This window comes from Oncorhynchus keta, chromosome 17, assembly GCF_023373465.1.
Source record: "Oncorhynchus keta strain PuntledgeMale-10-30-2019 chromosome 17, Oket_V2, whole genome shotgun sequence".
NCBI lineage: Eukaryota > Metazoa > Chordata > Actinopteri > Salmoniformes > Salmonidae > Oncorhynchus > Oncorhynchus keta.
Window position 1 is genome coordinate 49,979,678 of NC_068437.1, and position 10,575 is coordinate 49,990,252.

General features: G+C 41.5%; 1 protein-coding gene across 3 annotated transcripts in view; it reads right to left on the reverse strand.

The window, feature by feature from the left end:
* The window catches only part of LOC118395984 (uncharacterized), a 39,768-nt gene extending 29,391 nt beyond the window's left edge, over positions 1–10,377 (reverse strand). Inside the window, exons 1-5 of one of the 3 annotated variants that reach the window (XM_035790110.2) lie at positions 10,165–10,377; positions 9,849–9,928; positions 5,006–5,067; positions 3,995–4,210; positions 3,693–3,763 (exon numbers count right to left, since the gene is read on the reverse strand). In XM_035790110.2, coding sequence (XP_035646003.1) covers positions 3,693–3,763; positions 3,995–4,210; positions 5,006–5,067; position 9,849 — 350 coding nt within the window. In that variant the 5' untranslated portion in view covers positions 9,850–9,928; positions 10,165–10,377. Of the gene's footprint in view, positions 1–3,692; positions 3,764–3,967; positions 4,211–5,005; positions 5,068–9,848; positions 9,929–10,164 lie in introns of all 3 variants that reach the window. The other 2 variants (XM_035790109.2, XM_052466324.1) reach the window with 2 other exon arrangements.
* Positions 10,378–10,575: the final 198 nt, after the last annotated feature.

The following is a 10,575-nucleotide window of genomic DNA, read 5'->3' on the forward strand; positions in this document are numbered from 1 at the left end:
CTCCTCTGCCTACAAGTCTCCTACAAGCCAAGGAAGCATCCACACCAGGAGTCTGCTATAGCCTCCTCTGCCTACAAGTCTCCTACAAGCCAAGGAAGCATCCACACCAGGAGTCTGCTATAGCCTCCACTACCTACAAGTCTCCTACAAGCCAAGGAAGCATCCACACCACACCAGGAGTCTGCTATAGCCTCCTCTACCTACAAGTCTCCTACAAGCCAAGGAAGCAGTTATGACTATTGGCATTATTCTAATGTGAACCAAAAAGGCCTTACTTGGACAATTGAATTGTAAACAAAACTTTTTGGACTTACAATCTCTAAATACAATTTTTTACCAATTATTTTGTGCATTTCTGCAACACTGACAGGCCGTGGCACCCTCCAGGACTCCGGCACCCTCCGGGACTGACACGGCCACTCATTTTTAGCATGCATTTCAACAACATGCTTATTATCGTGGTTCCAATCGTTGACTAGATTAACAAAGCTGGGGTGAACCATTAATCATTCATTGAAAAGATGACGTTTAGAACCACCTCGCCTTACAGCAACTGTGAGAATTGAAGAAGAAAACAAGGGTAGACTGTGTACATACCGGAGTTTGGAGGTAAACAAACTACTGATCCCACACAGCACTGCGCTCTGTGCCGTCCAGTCACAGAGCAGATGCAAGTAACGTGATCTGTTGGCGAGCACATAATGCCGCTCAACAGCTGCTGTATCGTCCAATCACAGGGGGAGATGCTAGTGACTTGCACTGGTGACGAACACTCAATTGTTCGCTTGTGTAGCACTTGACTTGTACCTGCTCTATTATTGTACGATATAGACAGCAAGGCTCATGGTTAGTGTAGTTTTTTTTTTTTTTTTTGGGGGAAACTGACGGTAAAAACAACGTTTCAACATGGTTGACCGATGGGCACTACAACAACATATGAATTGTCTTGCCATCTTGGAAGAAAAGAGAATGTCTACGTTGCAGAGTAATATCACTATCGATAATATTCATTATCACGACAGGTGACTGCATTGAGAATGAACTTCCTGGAACCTCTCATCAGGGCTCTATACAGAGGTTGGATGGGGCATATAATGGTGGCTAACGGAATTGGAATCTGGTCCAATAATAGAGCTTGCGCTCCCTCTCTACACCCAGGACAGCAGAGAGAGCATGTACGCTGTGCATAGATTCTGGGGAGAGCCAAGAGCATGGTGGTGGTTGTTTAGCTAGAGAGGGAGAGGGAGTGGCCGGCTGCCCAGTCGGAGGGGGGGAGGGGGTAACCTTGGTGGCTCAGTGAGTAGTGCCCTTTGTCCTCGTCTGGAGCCTGGTGACTCCACTTGAGGCAGAATGAAAGGGAGGGGTTGGTCTTGGACTGAACTGTTGACACTCTGTTTTGGGCCACTGCTACACGGATGTCTTGGCAGCACTGGGGCAGGGCAGAGCCACTGACTTTAGCTGTGCAGTGTGTGGGGTGGAGCGCCAAGCCCCTCAAGGGGAGGAGTGTGGTAGTCGATCAGTGGAATACGTTATGAAAGTCGGTATTTCCCTCGCAATAGCTCAGAGATAAGTTGGCAAATTCGCTTCAGTCCCTCTTCAATGTGATTGTGTGATATAAGTCAAGTGTGATATATCTCGAGTGGGGATTTCAGTCTAAGCTTTTCCTGAGATGGGTACTAATTCCTACTGAGCCGTAAGAATTAAAAGTATAGAATTCAAGGTTTTGATCAATGCCATATGTTATATAATCAAAGTGATCAATTACACAAATAGACACACAGTACCAGTCAACCGTTTGGACAACTACTCATTCAAGGGTGTTTCTTTATTTTTACCATTTTCTACTGCGAAGAATAATAGTGAAGACATCAAAACTATGAAATAACACATATGGAATCATGTAGTAGACAAAGAAAAGTGTTAAATAAAAATATATTTTAGATCCTTAAAAGTAGCCATCCGTTGCCTTGATGACAGCTGTGCACACTCGGCATTCTCTCAACCAGCTTAAAGAGGAATGCTTTTCCATCAAGTCTTGGAAGGAGATCCCACATATGCTGAGGACTTGTTGGCTGCTTTTCCTTCACACTGCAGTCCAACTCATCCCAAACCATCTCAATTGGGTTGAGGTCAGGTGATTGTGGAGGCCAGGTCATTTGATGCAGCACTCCATCAGTCTCCTTGGTCAAATAGCCCTTACACCGCCTGGAGGGGTGTGTTTTGGGTCATTGTCCTGTTGAAAAACAAATGATAGTCTCACTAAGGTCAAACAGATGGGATGGCGTATCGCTGCAGAATGCTGTGGTAGCCATGCTGGTTAAGTGTGCCTTGAATTCTAAATAAATCACTGACAGTGTCAGCAGAAAAGCATCCCCACACCATAACACCTCCTCCTCCATGCTTCAGGGTGGAAACCACACATGGGGAGATCATCCATTCACCTACTGTGCGTCTCACAAAGAAACGGTGGTTGGAATCAAAAATCTCAAATTTGGACTCATCAGACCAAAAGGACAGTTTTCCACTGGTCAAATGACCATTGCTCGTGTTTCTTGGCCCAAGCAAGTGTTTTCTTCTTATTGATGTCCTTTAGTAGTGGTTTCTTTCCAGAAATTTCACCATGAAGGCCTGATTCACGCAGTCTCCTCTGAACAGTTGATGTTGAGATGTGTCTGTTACTTGAACTCTTTGAAGCATTTATTTGGGCTGCAATTTCTGAGAGTGGTAACTAATGAACTTATCCTCTGAAGCAGAGGTAACTCTGGGTCTTTCTTTCCTGTGGCAGACCTCATGAGAGCCAGTTTCATCATAGCACTTGATGGATTTGCGACTGCACTTGAAGAAACTTTCAAAGTTCTTGAAATGTCACATATCGTCTGACCTTCATGTCTTAAAGTAATGGACCGTCATTTCTCTTTGCTTATTTGAGCTGTTCTTGCCATAATATGGACTTGGTCTGTTACCAAATAAGGCAACCTTCTGTATACCACCCCTACCTTGTCACAACACAACTGATTGGCTCAAACACATTAAGAAGTAAAGAAATTCCACAAATTAACTTTCAAAAAAATCACACCAGGGGACTACCTCATGAAGCTGGTTGAGAGAATGCCAAAAGTGTTCAAAGCTGTCATCAAGACAAAGGGTGGATACTTTGAAGAATCTCATATATTTTGATTTGTTCTACACTTTCTTGGTTACTACATGATTCCATATGTGTTATTCCATAGTTTTGATGTATTCTACAAAGTAGAAAAATATTAAAAATTAAAACCCTGGAATGAGTAGGTGTCCAAACTTTTGACTGGTACAGTACATCATTTGAAAAATGCCCCTCAGAAACCTCAAATCAAGACAAAACCTCAAACCATTCATAAAGGGGCTTGAGAAATGCAAGACTCTGCTACCACCTGGTGGTTCATAGAATAATAACAACAGTAAAAATAAACACCATTTAGCAGATGCTTTTATACAAAGCGACTTACAGTCACGGGTGCATAACATCACAACCCTGTTTTATACAAGCTCATATAAAGCATCAATACACCATACGTAAGGAGAAATACAAGACACTGGTCTCGATCACACATGTTCATAAAAACACAGCAGGCTTACTACTGTAGATCATGAACAAAAAAAGCTTCATATAGGACCTGGGCCTAACAAGTAACAGAAGGGGACCCCTGGGTTACCTCATCTCTCCTTGATGCCCCATCAGAGAATCATCTCTGGAGTCCCTGTAGTAGCAATCTCTGTAATCCTCCTGCACAGAAAAAAAGCAATGAAGAAGTCATCCTATATTAGAGACAGAAAATAGTAGAGAAGGTATTGACTTGGTAAAATACCCAGCACTATTTAGCTAAAAACCTTTTGTGTCACTACTGAGTTTTCTTCTCACACCAAAATTTGCTAAATGACAAGTATTTGGGCCTAAATCTTAGATTGACCATAATAAAGCTTCACACACTAGTTGGGGAGGTGGGGAATTCCTCACTCGGAAGCTTCCTATGGGTGTACTGTCACCATGGTATCCTCGATCACTTCCTGTGTGTATCCTGTCGCTACGGTGTTCTCTGTGGTCATCATCATGGTAACTTCGAATGCCGCTATACTGATTGGTTTCGTATTCAAATTCTCTGTCATAGTCTTGCTCCGGTCTTGTCACAGCCGTCCTCCTCTCGACAGCATTCACAATTCTTGGGTATGTTACCTAAAAAAAGCATTACAACATGGATTAGTTAAAAAAATTAGTACAAAAAAAACAAGAGTGCAGGGCGATACCCAGATTTTCCTACAGTTTCTGTACCATACCTGGGTATACCGTATTACAGAATCCAATCATTTGGAGGTGTGTCCACATACACTATATGTACAAAAGTATCTAATCAACTGAAGACTAAATCAAAATGACAGAATTAAAATGACAATTACAAGTTAAATGATGGGTTACAATACAACAATCAACAGCCAACAGGTAAGGCTGCTACTTAATATTTTGAATGGAGTGGTTTGTAACTGTGTAGGAATGACAAAAAGGCATGTCTTGATTAGCCTAGCTAGCTAGCCTAACTCACACAAGGGGGCGCTATTTCAAATATCCAGGGGGGGATTGAATGTCTGCTGTAACCAAGAAGCTTAATTATCTTGACACTTAGCAAACCAAATGCATAGCTGGAGCCCTGAGCTGGATAAAATGTTATTGACACATCGATTTCTTATAGTTATACTTCACCTCTAGATATAAGTAGTGGCGTAGCACGGAACCCGCAGTACCCTCGAGGTGGGGGTACCCCCCCCACAAAGAAAAACTATATATTTCTATTTTAAACGGTATTAAAAATCATACCGTCTGATTTTTGAAATAGCAGTTTATACCATATACCAGAATATGCAAGAAATAACCTAGATGAGTTTGAAATCTCTGAATATTCCCTCAAGGATGGTCTAAGGCCTAATAACTCTGAAGACAATACATACGCCAAAAGTACTTTGTACAGTCACTTACCGCACTCTCTGAAAAGTGCTCGTCATAGGCCTCTCGGATTCTACTTTTCCTTCGCCTGGGCACTGCAAGGGACAACAAGCATACAATCACAGGCGATTGCGAGCCAGGCACAATAATTACCCCAAAGGGTCACAGACTCAAATAAGTTAATTATCCACTGCTTGTATGTATACGAGTAGCTGTCGTTTCACACAAGTGTGTTGTACGTTAACGGGGCGTTTCATATGATGTTGGGAGTTCAGCATCCCGAGTTGTGACGTTTCACACCTGACCTTTCACCTTGTCAACCAAAAGACCTTAAAAAGGGCCAGCACGCATTTTAAACAATAACGGCCACCCCGCCACTGTTTTGGTGAAAAGATGGGAAATATAAGCACCCTGAAAATTATAATTAACCATGTTTCGAGGCTATACAAACAGGTGGCATCCTATGACGGTGCCACGTTGAAAGTCACTGAGTTCTTTGTTAAAGACCATTCTACTGTCAATGTTTATCTATGGAGATTACGTGGCTGTGTGTTCCATTTTATACAACTGTCAGTAACAGGTGAGGCTGAAATAGCCAAATCCACTCATTTGAAGGTGTCCCCACATACACTATATGTACAAAAGTATCTAATCAATGGAAGACTAAATCAAAATTACAGAATTAAAATGACAATTACAAGTTAAATGATGGGTTACAGTACATCAATCAACAGCCAACAGGTAAGGCTGCTACTTAATATTTTGAATGGAGTGGTTTGTAACTGTGTAGGATGAGAAAGGGCACGTCTTGATTAGCCTAGCTAGCTAGCCTAACTTGCTTCTCCCGGTTTGGCGCAGTCAAGACAGGTACTATGTAATCATATTGGATGATAAATAACCTAGCGAATGCAGCAATTTCATTTATTTACAATCACAGTAGCCTGTACTCAAACAGTAGCATTGTTCTAAAATGGATTAAATCAAATAAAAATCCTCAATGTACACAACATTACCATAGTGACAAAGCAAAAACCTGCATAAGTATTCAGACCCTTTGCTATGAGACTCAAAATTGAGCTCAGGTGCAACCTCTTTCCATTGATCATCCCTGAGTAGTTTCTACAACTTTATTGGAGTCCACCTGCCAAATTAAATGGAATAGACATGATTTGGAAAGGCACACAGCTGTCTATATAAGGTCCCACAGTTGACAGGGCATGTCAGAGCAAAAACTAAGCCATGAGGTCGAAGGAACTGTCTGTAGAGCCCGGAGACAGGATTGTGTCAAGGCACAGGGTACCAAAACATTTTTGCAGTATTGAAGGTCACCAAGAACACAGTGGCAACTATCATTCTTAATGGAAGAAGTTTAGAACCACCAAGACTCTTCCTAGAGCTGGCCGCCTGGCTAAAGTGAGCAATTGTGGGAGAAGGGACTTGGTCAGAGAGGTGACCAAGAACCCGCACTGACAGAGCTCTAGAGTTTCTTTGTGGAGATGGGAGAACCTTCCAGAAAGAAAACCATTTCTGCAGCACTCGACCAATCAGGCCTTTATGGTAGAGTGCCCAGACGGAAGCCACTCCTCAGTAAAAGGCACGACAGCCCACTTGGAGTTAGCTAAAAGGCACTTAAAGGACTCTCAGGCCATTAGAAACAAGTTTCTCTGGTCTGATAAAACCAAGATTTAACTCCTTGGCCTGAATGACAACCTTCAAATCTTGGAGAAAACCTGGAACCATTCCTATGGTGAAGCACGGTGGTGGCAGCATCATGCTGTGGGGATGTTTTTCAATGGCAGAGACTGGGAGACTAGTCAGGATCGAGGGAAAGATAAACAAAAGAAAAGTAGAGAGATCCTTGATGAAGTCCTGAGTGCTCTCGAGCAGGTTGTCAGACTGGGGCGAAGGTTCACCTTCCAACAGGACAACGACCCTAAGCACACAGCCAAGACAATGCAGGAGTGACTTCGGGACAAGTCTCGGAATGTCCTTGAGTGGCCCCGCCAGAGCTTGGACTGTCTGGAACCCGATCGAACATCTCTGGAGAAACCTGATGTGCAGCGACACTCCCCATCCAACCTGACAGAGCTTGAGAGGATCCGCAGAGAAGAATGGGAGAAACTCCCCAAATACAGGTGTATCAAGCTTGTAGCGTCATACCCAAGAAGACTCGAGGCTGTAGTCGCTGCCAAAGGTGCTTCAACAAAGTACTGAGTTAAGGGTCTGAATAATTTCCAAATGCACTGTACAGTTTAGGTACACCACCCAAATAACTTTTTTTTTTGCTCCTACAGACAGTGAGTCATGTGTCCGTGGCTTGTTATATAAAGCATTACTGAGTAAAAGGTCTGAATACTTAACGTTAATGTGATATTTCATGTTATTTTTTACAAATTGCCATAAAAAAAATAAATGCTTTGTCATTATGAGTTATTGTGTGTAGATTGAGGAGGTTATAAACAATAATACATGTTAGAATACATAGAATAGGGCTGTAACATAACAAAATGTAGAAAAAGTCAAGGGGGTCAGAATACTTTCTAAATTCACTGTACACTCAGTGGCCAGTTTATTAGGTATGCCACCTCGTTCACAAAAATGTTTTTCCCCTACAGCAGGCAAACAGGAATGGAGGCATTCAGTTACTGTTCGAAAGAATGTTGGAATGGTCAAAATAGGTGATCTAAGAGACTTTGAGCGTGGTATGTTTGTCCTGCCTGGTGACAACAGTACAGGCTGGTCACGGTGGTGTAATGGTGTGGGGGAATGTTTTCTTGGCACACATTAGGTCCCTTGATACCAATTGAGCAAAGTGCCCAGAAGAATTCAGGCTGTTCTGGAGGCAAAGGGAGCTCCGTCCCAAGATTTTATATCATTAATTTATACATCCAAAAATGTATGTAGCAACTGTGGATTGACCCTTTAAAAACCCCCAGGCTAAGAGGTTCAATGTCCTTGTTGTCCACGTCACTAACTAACTATCATGGTCCAAACACACCAAGACAGTCGTGAAGAGAGCACGACAACGCCTATTCCACCTCAAATGGCTACCCGGACTATTTGCACTGCCCCCCTTTTTGCTGCGACTGCTCGAGGTTTATCATCTATGAAGTCACTTTACCCCTACCTACATGTACATATTGCCTCGACTAAACCTGTACCCCTGCACATTGACTTGGTACCGGTACCCTGTGTATATAGCCTCATTATTGTTATTTTATTGTATTTTTTTCACAAATATTTTTTTACTTACTTAGAAGGCAGCTTGTACGTAGCATTAAATACAATTTGATTTGATGCGTTACTTGCCGGTAGCTATAAGCTAGCTGACATTAGCTGTGAGGAGTTTAGCTAAGATTTTTTATAACAAACCCAAGATAGACCACAGCCTGTCATTTCCAATGGGAGCAAATGATGCATGGTGGGCAGAACAAGCAAAGAGGTTTAGGGTCTGACATTAAAGATGGGCCGCTGTCCCGAGGCCAGTAAAAACATTAGACCAGTGGATCTCGCTAGTCACTGGCCAGACCGGGCCAGTAACTTCCCAGTGCATTTTGATGTTCCAGTTTGACATTTACCTGCTCTGTCGCAGTCTATCATTGTAAGCTATTTAAGTTTACACACGGAAAAGTCATATATTTGTGTTTGAGCAATAGGATTGGCCATTCAACTCACTAGATCACCTTGACACGTTAGCTAGTGTGGTAAACTAGCTTTGCAGCACAAGCTAGCCTGGTTTTCAAAGTCTCGTTGGACCACATCACCATGGTGTGACTGGTCTAATTAGAAGCACAAAGCAACCAAATTCTAGGGGTACTAAATAGGAGCACTATCAGTGTGTGGATGGCGATGGGCTAACTGTCGGTAGGAAACTTGGAAACAGTCAAACCAAAATCTACTGAATGCAAAAACATATTTTTTTAAGAATTTACCGTGATGAAAAACATTCAACACTTGTGTGACATGAAGCTGTAATCCTCCGTTCGGCAATGAAATCCTTGACGCTTCACCTGTGAACTCTTGACTGCTACAACATGTAACTTTTTTCACTACTGTTATTTTCACTGTCATTTTACTTATCTATTGTTTACCTAATAACTTTTTTTAAAACTTAAATTGCACTGTTTGTTTGGGCTTGTAAGTAAGCATTTCACTGTAAGGTCAATGTACACCTGTTGTATTCGGCACACGTGACAAATAAACTTTGATTCTATTTTTTTGAGCAACCTGACAAAATTCACATAGAAATGTGAGTTATAGTTCTGTCATTCTCATTAAAAGCATGTCTAAGAAGTGGTAGATCTGTTCTACGTGCGCTATTTCTATGCTGCTGTTTTCAGTTTTGCCATCTTTTACTTATGGTTTTGTACACCAGCTTCAAACAGCTGAAAATACAATGTTTTTAGTTATGGTAAAGATATTTCACAGCGGTTTAGATGATTATCTACACAATGACTGCTCGTTGTCATAAATGGAAATTAGGCTATTAACTATTATAATTTTAGCAACCAGGAAATGGCAAAAGTGATTTCTGCATATTGCACCTTTAAGTGCGAGACTGAGGTCATGCTGAGATATTATCAAGCTCGCTAAAATCTGGTTGAAAAATTGGTCCGAATTTAAAGGCATTTAAACACAATCTTGTCAGACTTACGACTTTCCAGTTTCCCACGAGCACACGAAAGCCCCATTAGACAGTAACTTTGTGCGGTTAGTACAGGCAGCGTGTGAACTAACAAAACATCCCTTTTATACTTTGGCAAAAAGACATATGGCAAATCAAACCATGAAAGTATGGGTTCATTAGAACTGTCCCTTCATATTGTACACACCGATTGTCCAGTTACTTCGGTGGAGTTGTAGCTAACTAACTTACTTGTTGTTGTTGTTGTTGTCGTTGTTGTTGATGATGATGATGGGCTCCTCAGGGGGATATGGTGTGGGATGGTGTAAAACCTGCAAATATGTAGCAATTGAATTATCTATGCAATATTGATACAAATGTGATTGATATTCAATAACTGACGATTCATAATGCTGATGCGTTAACATCGCAAATCAATTGCAATGATAATGTCGCTTCAAACAATGTTGTATATCTAGCGTAGTAGCTAACTTACTAGTAGTCAACGTTAGCTAACAAACAAATGCTAGCTTTGCACTGAAGCTGTTGATATGAAAAACGAACTTACCGACTGAACGTGCTCTGTATTAGTATTAAAGATAGTCTTGCAAAAAAAAAATGTGAGGGCAGGGCAATAAAATATAAGATATTGTTTAATAACCTTTCTGCTCTTGCAACTTTCGACAACAAAACGCCACCAAAATCCTAGCTCTTCGTTGTTGATTGGTGAAGTGCAATATGCTACGAAGAGTAAGTATCCTGCCACCTACCGTTCCGGAATGGTGATATTCGGACCATTGACTACACTATATGATGCCACGCAAAACCATTATGTAGGCAGCTATCACATTCACACTATAAGTATTCATATATTCTCAAATATAAGTATTAATATATTCTAAAACTGCAATCAAATATATTGAGGAAAGGCTATAAGGGGGAATTCTGCATCGCTTTTCCATTAGAATATATATGTACC